The sequence below is a fragment of the Urocampus carinirostris genome, chromosome 3 (genome assembly GCF_059441175.1).
Source record: "Urocampus carinirostris isolate Australia breed hairy pipefish chromosome 3, RoL_Ucar_1.0, whole genome shotgun sequence".
NCBI lineage: Eukaryota > Metazoa > Chordata > Actinopteri > Syngnathiformes > Syngnathidae > Urocampus > Urocampus carinirostris.
In genome coordinates, this window is record NC_142351.1 from 3,410,603 (window position 1) to 3,423,651 (window position 13,049).

Genomic DNA, 13,049 nt, shown 5'->3' on the forward strand with positions numbered 1-13,049 from the left:
GTTGTATTTGTAAATATAAACCGAGTGACTGTCCATCCTTGTGTTGCTCATGATTGAGGGTCATTACACTGGTGTGGGGTAAGGTTTAGTTTAGCCTCTGATTTTATGACTGGACGCCGGATATTGTTAGCAGTCTCCAGCGTGCTGCTAACGATGTTGAGAACCAGCGGGAGTGCCGACCACATGGTGCGTGTATGTTCTGTCACTCATTGCAGCAATTGGAATAAAAGCCTCATCATTCAGTCTAGCCTGAATGTGGATCCTTGGTAGGACGGCGACACCGCAGTTATATATATACTTAGTTTAATGCTGTCTTACAATGTGGTCATGGTGCTTTCCAGTCTCAACTTCACTTTGGTCCAGGAAAATCCAAGTGCCTTTTCTTTTTTGTTTTGACTTAACGCATTGTTAAGTTTCGGTTCTGGCAAAAGTCATCACTCATAACGTGATTTCTGACTCTTTTTATAGCCAAAATAACAACACATTACCATATGGCTTTCAATTATATTTGTTTGGTTCAGAATCTAATTTGGCGGTTACCAATTCGGTCAGCAGGTGGTGCATTCGGTTTCTAACACAAATTCATTTGAAATAGCCTGTGACTAGCATTTATCTTGAAGGGTCCAACTTTTAGTATTTTCAGCTTTAATTGATCGATTTTGTAGTTCGTAAATATGGATAATGATTGATCAGTCCAGAAGAAAAATAATATAGACCGACAAATAACGCACTCAGTTTGATTTTATTTAACAATGTTTTATTCACAGGACAAAGGAAATTGGATCAAACGAAAGAATAAAGCACATTGTTGACACAATCACTCAGTGTTAGCAAGGGAGAAGGCTGACGAAATGTTAACAGTACTGATCAATGAACCCGGTTTTAAGATAATAAACTCATTTCAATGATCAGGGATTGTTTTCATAGCGTACCAACATGGGATATATGGCCAAAACACCAAAAAGGTTGTTGCACTAAAGCAAAAAAATCCCTCATGGAAGGGGTATGTGAGAAGCACCACAAGGCCAACCAGAAAGATGAAGAAATAAAGGTTCCTATCTCTTTTGGCGGTGGACTTCACAGAGATATTTAGAAGAATAGAATGGAATTTACTTTTATTGTCATTTTTTGTAACCATGCACACAGAAGGAAATGTCGATACACCTGACCCATACAGTTAAAATGTAGCGTATCGATGCAGCCGCAGCCAGACAGGGCGCAGCCATTTTAGTCATTAGGTAAGCATACCTCCAAATCCAACCCATAGCTGAACGCCAAGAAGGGAGGCAATGAGTACCAATGTTGTAAGTCTTAGGTATGACTCGGCCGAGGCTTGAACCAGCAACCTCCCAGTCTCGGAGCGGGCGCCCTACCAATTAGGCTACCGAGCTGATCCCCAAAAATGAAATGATCTGCATTTACATAGCGCTTTTCCAATCAATGATTTCCCAGAGCGCTTTACAATGTGCTCCACATTTCCCAATAGCAGCCTTGCAGCCATGTAAGACGCTAACCTGCTTATAGGGGGTATTAGGGGTTCAGTGTCTTACCCAAGGACACTTCGACATGTAACACAGAGGAGCCGGGATTCGAACTGCGATCTCTTGATCCCAAGACGACAGGGACCGAGAGAATCACAGCCTCTCCAAGCTTTGGGGCTCTGGTGAGACCAGACCACAACCCTGTCGACCAAGGTTGGCGATCTTATTATTATAATAATAATCTATCCATCTATCTACCTTGGTCATATCCCTCAGGAGGGGTGACCGACAGCAAGACAAACTCATACAATAACAAAGAAAATACATGGGAAAAAATACCAAAAAACGCACACAAACATTTTTGGACCATGGCCAACCCAAATGCCCAAACAAGTTAGGCACCTCGGCACCGAAGTTGGTCATGCTTACGTCATTCCAGATGAAACGGAACACAAGAAAGTTGCCGTGTCACTCGGGTCAGGGTGACACAACACACTCTTTTGTTCAACAGGGCTTGACAGCTTTAACTGGTTTAACCCTGCCGCATCATACAGGTGCCCTGCCCATCCCTTAGAATGCACCCAAACATCCCACTACCCTTTTACGACACCTCTCCACTCATTCCTATCACCAACAATAACTCTAGCTTTCACTATTAATGATAATTGTTGATAACAGGCAATATTTTATGCAGACAATGAAATAGATCATTTATCTAGAAACATGACACATATGAGAATAATTAATCTTTTGAATCCATATGAAGACTTCGGGGTTTCAATTCTTTATTATACAGCTGGAGAGTCTGCTCACTTCCTGTGAATGAATGTGGGTTTTTTGGTGTGATTTCAAGTGTACATTTTGGGTGAATTTTTGACCACAAACTGAGCAAGGAAAAGGCTTCTCGCCAGTGTGGGTTCTAATGTGTGTCTTTAAGTTTCCAGTCACGGTAAATCTCTGACCACAAATTGAGCAGGCGAAAGGCTTCTCGCCAGTGTGAGTTCGTTGGTGTATTTTCAAGAGTCCGATTCGGGTGAATTTTTGACCGCAAACTGAGCAGGCGAAAGGCTTCTCGCCAGTGTGGGTTCTGGTGTGCATTTTTAAGCTTCCATTTTGGGTGAATCTTTTACCACAAACTGAGCAAGAAAAAGGCTTCTCGCCAGTGTGGGTTCGTTGGTGTAATTTCAAGGGTCTGATTCGGGTGAATTTTTTACCGCAAACTGAGCAGGCGAAAGGCTTCTCGCCAGTGTGGGTTCTGGTGTGCATTTTTAAGCTTTCATTCCGTGTGAATGTTTTACCACAAACTGAACAGGAAAAAGGCTTCTCGCCAGTGTGGAATTTCATATGCAACTTCATATAAGACTTGCGTCGAAAGGTTTTCCCACACTGAGAACATGTGTTACCACCTTCAGCCTTTGCAGAGTGGGACGTGTTGTCATACGTTCCCACGTGTTGACGGGAGCTGATGCTTAGAGGCTCCTGCCGACCTTTATCTTCAGGTTGACCTTGATCTTGGACAATTGAACGGACCCCGGTCACTGGCAACGCTGGAAAATCGTCCTCCTGTTTAACGCGAACAGGCTCCCAATCCTCCTTCTCTTGCTTAATGTGACAAGGCTTCAGGTCTTCCTCCTCCTCCTCTATTTTAACGTCAGGCAACTCTGGTTCATGTTGCCCAGTTGGAAGATATTTTTGGCTGACGTCTGCAAGACACAAGTCACATTTATTTGTATTGCCCATAACTCGTTCAGTGCCGTAACATAAGGGTTTCAAATGGGCTACAGAGCAATTACCAAGCAGCTTGGTGACAAAAGGTCCAAAGTTGGAGCAATCGTTAGAAAATGGGAGAAGCTAAACATGACGGTCAACCTCATTCGGAGTGAAACCCCATGAAAGAGACCACCTCGTGGGGTCTCAATGTTTCTAAGAAAGGTGATGAATCCGCCCGAAACTGAACGACAGGAGTTGGTCAATGACTTGAAAAGAGCTGGGACCACCGTTTCCAAGGTTAATGTAGGAAATACACTAAGACTTCAGGATTTGAACTCACGCATGGCACGAAAGGTTCCCCTGCTTAAACCAGCACATGTCAAGGCCTGTCTTCAATTTGCATATAACCATTTGGATGATGCAGAAGAGTCATGGGAGGTTTTGTGGTCAGGTGAGACCAAAATAGAACTTTTTGGTCAGAATTCTACTAAGCGTGTTTCGAGGCAGAAGAATGAAGAGTGCAATCCTTACTCCAAAGCTTGGGGGTGCTTTTCTGCACATCGGACAGTACAAGTGCACTGCATTAAAGAGAGGATAACTGCGGCCATGTATTGTGAGATTTTTGGGAACAACCTCCTCTCCTCAGTCAGATCATTGAAGAGGGGTCTTCCAACACGACAATGACCCGAAGCGCACAGCCAGGAAAACCAAGGAGTGCCTCCGGTAAGAAGAATATCAAGGTTCTAGCATGGCCCAGCCAGTCTCGAGACCTGAAACCAAATGAAAATCTTTGGAGGGAGCTCCAACTCTGTTTTTCAGTGACAGCCCAGAAACCTGACTGATTTAGAGAAGATCTGTGTGGAGGAGTGGGCCAAAATCGCTCCGACAGTGTGTGCAAAGCTGGTGAAAGACTACTGGAAACGTTTGACCTCTGTAATAGCAGACAAAGGATACCATAGCAAATATTAACACTGATTTTCTCAGGTGTTCAAATATTTATTTTCCGCTATATCATACAATTAATTTGTTCAAAAATCATGGATTTTTTTTAGTTCATCTGTGTCAGAGTGGACATGGATCCACGATGAAAATTTCAGACTCCTCCATGATTTCTAACTGGGAGATGTAGCAAAATAGCAGGCTGTTCAAATATTTATTTTCCTCACTGTATGTATTTTGGAAGAATGAGTAAGACAGAAGCCCAGACCTTATTCGAAAGGAAAGTACGGTGGACGTCGACGGCCAAATACGAAATGTCGAGGACGTTGCAGAAAGTAAAACGACCAACCTGCTCTGTTCAACACAACTCGGAGTATCTTGTCAACAGTTCCTGGCAACTCTGGTTCCTGCCCCGGAGTAGGAAGATGGTCTTCACCGATGTCTGCAACACACAAGTCAAATCGCATTTATTTGTGACGCCTTTAATCACAGAATCTCACAAAGGGACGCACAGAACACCACAGGGTTCCTCCAGCTTAAGGTAAATTAAATTCAAGACTTTTTGGATGCCTTTAGATGTCAAATTTGAGACAAGGTTGACAAAATCACATACTTGAAACAAACAAGTAACACGAATAAGAGGCAATTTTAAAACAAATGTTTGTTTTATTTTATTTGTTTTAACTACATTTTAGTCCAGTTCAAAACGTCTGATCTGAAAACATAACACTCTCCAGAGTTGAAGACATTTAAGCAGGTTGCATTGGTTGTTGCAAGGGCCTCAGTGCATAATACACAATCAACCTCAACATTAGATGTAAGGTAAGTTATAGAGATATCAAACTTCCAGTCTCAAAATTTAAAAATATGCCGCAGGTTCTACAATAGCATGCATCTGGTCCAGGTACCAATCTGAATACTCAGGACGCCTGAACCTGTCAAACTTCTAAACTTGTCCTTCTCCCTCAAGGATGAGGAAACAAAAGTATGAGGTTACTAAGAAGCCAATAAATTTCGGTGTGTCTTAAGGCAAGATTGGAACATTTCCTATCACGAGGTGCAGACAGTCCCAAACGCAGGGCACGAGGGATGTGGTGACTTGACTTGAGAGATGTTTATTTAAACAGCAACAACAAAAGACTGTACACGCCGCTGTCTTGCCACTCTGCTTCGCTGCTTTGTAGGCCGCTGGGTCTCGTCGACATAGCAGTCCGTGGCTAATAAACACTCCCGAGTGGTCGTAGCACCGAGCGCTTGATGTCTGGATGATCGCATATCCAGCAAAAAAAACTGCGATCGTATATGATTCTGCAGTTCGAGCCGACTTTGTGCGCCGTCAAAACTAAGTCGAAGACTGGATCTTATGGCCGACGAGTAAAAAACTGTTGCGAGCCGATGCAGCCGCAGCCAAACAGGGGCGCCGCCATATTGACTCTTACATGAACATGTGGTAAAGCTGGCATCTTTTGGATATAAGAAGGACTGAAGGAACCAAACCCTGACATTTCCACGAGGTTGTGTAAAATCTGCACAGTTGAAATTGCGATGCACTTGTTGTTTTGAGTCATATTGGTATTTATTTTTCTTTTTTATTTTAAAGAAATCAAGGAACTATTGAAGTTTTGATGCGACTTCATACGAGTTGCTGCTAAACTTAATTTTATTTCCTGCACTTTTGGTTTTTACTTTGATTTTTTTTTCCGCTAGCCTGCAAAAGTTTGGGAAGCATTGTCACAGTAGCAGAATCCAAAATGTCGGACCTGCCCCGAGCTGCTGGGAAACAGCGTCCAGACGTCGACATTCTCGCTCTGTCTCCTCTATGGCTCCCCGAAGCTTCTCTTGGAGAGGTCCTCCTTCCTCACTGGAGCACATTTTCTCCAAGTTTAAACAAAAAAACGCTCCAACTCGGGAGTAAATAAGACAGACATTCGGAAAGGACCGCAAAGTGATACTTCTGTCGAGTTTACGTCGTTTGAAGTCGACTACAGGACTTTCTCGACATTCTCTTGTTCGGCAGCCATAACACCTTCACATTCGAAACGCCGCCGCAACGGATTGTGGGACAAAGATAATAACAGAGGTCGGTGTGCTGTAGCAGCCCGCTAACTCGTGTGCCTCCGTGGCGGCCATCTTGGTAGGGGCAACTTCGCGCATTTGGCTCAGAATCTAATTTGGTGGTTACGAATTTGGTCAGCAGGTGGTGCTCTCGGTTTCCAAGGATGCAACTTTAAACACAATGCATTTGCAGATTTAAATGATCGATTGTGTAGTTTGTATATATAGATAATGATTGATCAGTCCAGAAGAAAAATAGCATCGACCCACAAATAATGCATGCAGTTTGATTTTAACAAACTATGTGTTATTCACAGGACAAAGAAAATTGAATCAAACGAAAGAATCAAGCACATTCACCAGCTCGATAGCCTAGATGGTAGGGCGCCCGCTCCAAGACTGGGAGGTCGCTGGTTCAAGCCTCGGCCGAGTCATACCTAAGGCTCATTGCCTCCCTGCTTGGCGCCCGGCATTAAGGGTTGTGGCTGCATCGGCTCGTTACAGTTTAACTGTACAGGTCAGGTGTATTGACATTTCGTTCTGTGTGCACGGTTACAAAGAATGACAATGAAATTCAATTCTATTCTACATTGTTGACACAAGTCAGTGTTAGAAAGGTGGAAGAAACGATGCAACAGGTTAACAATACCGATGAATGAACCCAGTTTGAAGATAATAGACTCATTTCAATGATCAGGGATTGTTTTCATAGCGTACCAACATGGATTATTTGCCCAAAACATCAAAGAGGTTGTTGCACTAACCCTTTTTGTGTACTTTTGAGAACAAAAGGGGAGGAGTGTGTGAGAAGCAGAAAATGGCCAACCAGGAAGATGAAGAAATAAAGGTTCCTATCTCTTCCCATCTCTTTTGGCGGTGGACTTAATGGAAATTGTTCTCATCCGGACGAAGGGGACGGAGAAAACCACAGAATCTCCAAGCTTTGGGGCTCTGGTGAGAACAGGCCCCAACCCTAGGGACCAAGGTCTTATTGTTATAATACCGTACTTTCCGCACTAGAAGGCGCACATAAAATCTGATTTTTTAAAAAAAAAAAAAGCTGACTATCCGCCTTATAATCCTGTGCGCCTTATACAGGTATATGGATCAATATTGAATTGCAAGGTCTCGCAACTAAGAGAAGCAGCCACCAACTCCGTTTTTCGGGTAGAAGAAGTGGGCTGTGCATCCTGGGAAATATTAAACAACGATTCTCTTTAATTTGTAATAAAAATAATAATAAATAATGAAACAGCTGTTTATTCATTTTGGGAGTGAATGGAGTTGTGGAAAGCTTGTTTGTTATCTATTAAAATCTGACTGACCTATCTGACTGTTTTGTTGACATTCCCTTTAGCATGGCACCATCTAAAGGTTGCATAACCTAACTACATCCCCTCCAGTAGCCAAGTCAAGTCACATTTATTTAAATAGCCCTTAATCACAAAAATGTCTCCAAGGACTGCACAGGATTACAATTACAAAATTGCACGATTACCTGATCTTAAACCAGCATGCACTTATAGCGCCTTATAATGCCGTGTGCCTTATGTATGAAAAAAGATTTAAAATATATCATTCATTGAAGGTGCGCCTTATAACACGGTGCGCCTTATAGTGTGGAAAATACAGTAATATAGTCGTTGACAACAGGCAAAATTGTATGCGGACACACGAGGAAATAGATCATTTATCAAGAAACATGACACATAGGCAAATCATGAATCGTTTGAATCCATATGAAGACTTTGGGTTTTCAAATCTTTATTATACTGCTGGAGTCTGCTCACTTCCTGTGAATGAATGTGGGATTTTTGATGTGTTGGCAGATTCAGTGGTTGGAAAAAGGTGAGGGGAAATAGTTTTGTGGCAGTTATGTTCCAATAGACGGTCTGTGTGATACGTTGTCAAGTTTTTAATCTCCCACTTTCAGTAAATGTTTGACCACAAACCGAGCAGGCAGAGGTCTTTGCACCGGTGTGGGTTCTTGTGTGTAATATTTAGTGTCCAATATGGATGATTTTTTTTTACCACTATGTCAACAGGTCAAAGGCTCCTCACGATTGTGGGTTCTAATGTGTTTCTTTAAGTTCCCATGTTGGATGTATGCTTTTCCACAAATTGAACAGGCGAAAGGCTTCTCGCCAGTGTGGGTTTTAGTGTGCCTTTTTAAGCTCAATCTTTCTCTGAATCTTCGACCGCAAACTGAGCAGGAAAAAGGCTTCTCGCCAGTGTGGGTTAGTTGGTGTGATTTCAAATGTTCTTTTCTGGGGAATTTTTGACCACAAACTGAGCAAGAAAAAGGCTTTTCGCCAGTGTGGGTTAGTTGGTGTGATTTCAAGTTTCCCTTTTGGGTGAATTTTTTACCGCAAACTAAACAAGAAAAAGGCTTCTCGTCAGTGTGGGTTCTAATGTGATTCTTTAAGCTCCCATTTGTAGTGAATACTTGTCCGCAAACTGAACAAGAAAAAGGCTTCTCGCCAGTGTGAGTTTTATGGTGCGATTTTAAGCTCCCATTCTGTGAGAATCGTTTTCCACAAAACGAGCAAGAAAAAGGCTTCTCGCCAGTGTGGGTTAGTTGGTGTGATTTAAAGTGTCCAATTTGGGTGAAACTTTGACCGCAAACTGAGCAGGAAAAAGGCTTTTCGCCAGTGTGGGTTCTAAAGTGTCGTTTTAAGGTATAACTTGTGGTTAATCTTAGACCACAAACTGAGCAGGAAAAAGGCTTCTCGCCAGTGTGGGTTAGTTGGTGTGATTTCAAGGGTCCATTTCGGGAGAATTTTTGACCACAAACCGAGCAAGTGAAATGCTTCTCGCCAGTGTGGGATCTAATGTGACTCTTTAAGTTTCCACTTGTAGTGAATCTTTTATCACAAACTGAGCAGGCAAAAGGCTTCTCGCCAGTGTGGAATTTCATATGCAACTTCATATAAGACTTGCGTCGAAACGTTTTCCCACACTGGGAACATGTGTTACCACCTTCAGCGTTTGCGGATTGGGACGTGTCGTCGTCATCCGTTTTCACGTGTTGACGGGAGCTGATGTTTCCAGGCTCCCGCCAACCGTTATCTTCAGGTTGACCCCGATATTGGATATTGGTTGAACAGAACCCGGCCACGAACAAGACTGGAAAATCGTCCTCCTCTTTAACGCGAACAGGCTCCCCATCCTCTGTTTCTTGCTTAACGTGATAAGGCTTCAGATCTTCCTCCTCCTCCTCAATTTTAACAGCAGGCAACTCTGATTCATGCCGCGCAGTAGGAAGATATTTTGGGCTGACGTCTGCAAGACACAAGTCACATTTATTTGTATTGCCCTCAACTCGTTCAGTGCCGTAATCTACGTTTTCAAAAGCATTGTCCCAGAGTTCCAAAACGTAAATAAATTCTAAAGGCTTAAGCTCTGCTGATCAGTAAGTATTAGGCCTCTGGGAATGAAATCAATATGATAAATCACTAGTAGATGCCAAGAATGGCTTTGTTCGGATCGTCTTGTAAATTGTTCATAAGTGTGACTCCGCACACAGACACACACATACTTTTCCTGCCGCTTCTCACATTTGGGATGATGAATTTACGACAGCCCCTTAAGTTATAATTTCCCTCTTTCCGAGGGAATCATTTCTGGCACTATGTTTTTGTTGACCTTAAATAGCAGTTGTGCAGTGAAAATTTTGACTAAATCATCTCATTTTAATCATTTGGACTGCAGGAATAAAAATGTGCGTATATTCCCGATATCCTACCCTGTGTATGGTTTTTGGAGGATAACTTTTGTGATTGCCCCAGACTTCTGCACAATATGTTAAGTATGGGAGAACTAGAGAACAATATCATAAATACAATGCATTATAGTTTAAAATATATTTGGCTTTATTAATTATTGAAATGCTTTTAGATGAGTTTGTATGTGTCTGATGTGTGTTTTCCAGCTTTATTTATTGTCTATTATCACCCCTAAAAACTCAATTTCTGTTACAGTGTCCATTGCAGCACCATCCATTTTGACTTCAAAATCTTGATTTGCCTTGCGATTACCAAAGAATATGACTTCTTTTATTTAAATGTAAAGATACTGTATTTATATGTCAAGTCAGAATAATTTACAAGATGAGATCAAACAATGTCTAAATATTCATGTGTTCAAATTTAAATAAAAAAAAACATTACCGGCGAAATACAGGGATAAAGAAAACGGGATATGAGTGAGATTGGAAATACTGCATTTAAAAAAAGTTACCGAGTTGTTATTGCTGCTATTATTATATCATAACTGTTATTATAAACATTATGTTTATTTTTATTGTTGTTATTATTTTTAGGTTTAGGTTGATTAATTCATGATCATTGCAAGTTATCAAATCAATATACTTATCATTTAAATAGAAAATGTTTGCAGAAATTACTAATTTAAATCGTTTTGAAATATCAAAAATATCATTAATATATAAATTAAATACAATCACAACAAACGGGTTCTCAAATTCATCTAATTTAGAATGATTGGAGTCAGTGTGATCAATAATGCTCAGTTCCGGTAGATCATGGCCTTATATAGTATGATCGATTTTTTTCATTGTGATCTTTAATAAAGGTGTCTATGTTGTCAGTCCAGATTGCCATTCTATCATTTGAATCCATCATTGTCCAGTGTCATTATATGCATTTACCGCTCTATCCAGATCTTCAGGCAAACCTGTCCAGCTCCTGCATTTCTCGAATCCAAACAATTTCTCCTTCTGGAGTGCCGATTTACTTTATGTATACTCTACAATTTGAAGTCCTAGTTCCTTGCATCTTATTAGTTTACAAAACAAAACAAAAAACGAGCTTGTCTTGCAATGTCAGAGAATTTTTTGCTTAAATTTTCATTAAAATAAACATTTGTCCCTTTTAGTTTTTTCTTCCTGCGGCAGATGGAAATCTTTTCTTTGTGAAAATCCAGGGATACACGACCTCGTGTTAGCAAGTCCGCCTCCTCTCCGATTCCCCCCGGCTTTCGTGTCTCTGTTTAGCGGCGTTGAAGCCGGATTGCTCCGGGTAGCTCCGGGTGGCTACACGTTAGCGTCCGGAATGCTAAACGTGAGCCACGTTTCCGCAAAACACAGCAACTGCGCTCCCTGTGCGCTTCGATGTTTACAAAAAGCACTCGATAATCTTATTTGGTCGTGAGTTCGCATTTACCATGATTACGGATGGTACCAAAGACTTATAACGCCGCTAGCCGCTTCGCTAGCTTCGGCTATTCCTCCACCATGGGCCCCTTCATCACGCCGGCACGAGAATTCTTTAGGGCAAGGAGTTGAAATTTCTTGAGTACACACATTTATTGTGCACTAAAACCCATGTCCATAGGATAGAAGTAATCAATAGTGTAGTTGTCAAAACGGGAAGAAAAAACACAGAAGATAGGAGCAGACAATAAAATAATTGGGCAGCTGCTGGAAAAGGCAGCCGCTCGTGGCAGCGCCGCTTTGATGTATATTGTACATTATACAAAATAATATAGGTGAAGTAATGATATTAATTTACACCAATCCAAATATACAACATGGATAGACATTTTAATTGTATAAAGCCTTTTTGAAGCAAGGTACACTTTTATTTATAAAAAAGTTCCGTGGCACAACGTCCGTCGAAAATATTTGAAAAGAGTTATTTCAAATATTTTTCTGTACTACCTCATATTATGTGACTCATTCATTTGCAGGTAAATAGTACCCATTCTTGTTATTATTTCTGTTTTCTCATCTATATAAAAAGAATGATGTTGGTTATGATTCAGTTTAAAGAAAATTTGAATTGAATTCAGTGTAAACATAAAAAAAAACTATACGATCTTGTGTTAAAATGTATGTAAAAACGTATTGTTATGGTTGATATTCTAAAATGTATTTTATGTAAACTGAGAATAAGTATTTGATATGTTTAGGGCAGGCGTCAGCGCACTGCTAACGATTATGAGAACTACCGGAGGTGCTAACCATGTGTCGTGTGGGACTCATTCATTTCAGCAACTTTATTAAAAACCTCATCATCCAGTCCAGCCTGAATGTGGATCTTTGGTGGCACGGCTACACCGCGGTTACAAATATATATATAAGTTTGGATGCTACTTCATACCAGTTGCTGGTAAACTTCATTTTATTTCCTGCACTTTTAGTATTTGCTAGAGGAGAAAAAAATAGTCATTTACAGTAAAAGGCTGAAAGAAGTTGTATTTGAATTAAAACCCACTATTCGTTCTTTCTATTGAATCACTAATTTTGAAGTTTGGGAAGCATTGTCACTGTAGCAGAAGCGAAAATGACGAACCTGCCCCGAGCTGCTTGGAACCAGCCTCCGGTCGCCGAAGTTCTCGCTCGATCTCCTCTTTGGCTCCTCGAAGCTTCTCTTCAAGAGGTACTTCTTCCCCACTGGAGCACATTTTATCCGAATTTGAAGGAAAAAACGCTCCAACTCGGCAGTTAATAGAACAAACTATGGAAAAGGTCCGCAAAGTGATACTTCTGTCGAGTTTACGTCGTTTGAAGTCGACAACAGGACTTTCTCGACGTTCTAGTGTTCGGCAGCCATGACACCTTCTCCTTCCAAACCCCGCCGCAATGGATTGTGGGTTCGTGGAGCACAGATCACGTGCTGCTTTCAAGAAAGTGGGTGTTTCGGGTTTTCCTACTAGATACGACCGAAGAACGTCTCAAGAATGTAGGAAATCGGGATTTTCTAACCCCCAACCAGGGAAATATCATCGTAAGGACACTCGAGGTGGGAGGTCCTGGTTGCAAAGTTGGGGTACATACCCTTTCTCCTGGTCGGAGGTTAGAAAACTCAACTGTCGTCTTTTCGGGAACGCAGCAACCGAAAC

The 13,049-nt window shown here is 41.4% G+C and overlaps 2 protein-coding genes across 2 annotated transcripts; both read right to left on the reverse strand.

Annotated features, from left to right (window-relative positions):
• Positions 1-735: 735 nt before the first annotated feature.
• Positions 736-7,250, reverse strand: LOC148368352 (uncharacterized). Its single transcript, XM_088330380.1, has 3 exons — positions 5,891-7,250; positions 4,480-4,572; positions 736-3,184 (listed from the first exon to the last, which is right to left on the reverse strand). The coding sequence occupies exons 1-3, from the start codon at positions 6,000-6,002 to the stop codon at positions 2,259-2,261; spliced, it is 1,131 nt and encodes a 376-aa protein (XP_088186506.1). The 5' UTR covers positions 6,003-7,250; the 3' UTR covers positions 736-2,258.
• A 675-nt stretch (positions 7,251-7,925) lies between these two features.
• LOC148368353 (uncharacterized) lies at positions 7,926-12,838 on the reverse strand. Its single transcript, XM_088330386.1, has 2 exons — positions 12,500-12,838; positions 7,926-9,467 (listed from the first exon to the last, which is right to left on the reverse strand). The coding sequence occupies exons 1-2, from the start codon at positions 12,609-12,611 to the stop codon at positions 8,224-8,226; spliced, it is 1,356 nt and encodes a 451-aa protein (XP_088186512.1). The 5' UTR covers positions 12,612-12,838; the 3' UTR covers positions 7,926-8,223.
• Positions 12,839-13,049: the final 211 nt, after the last annotated feature.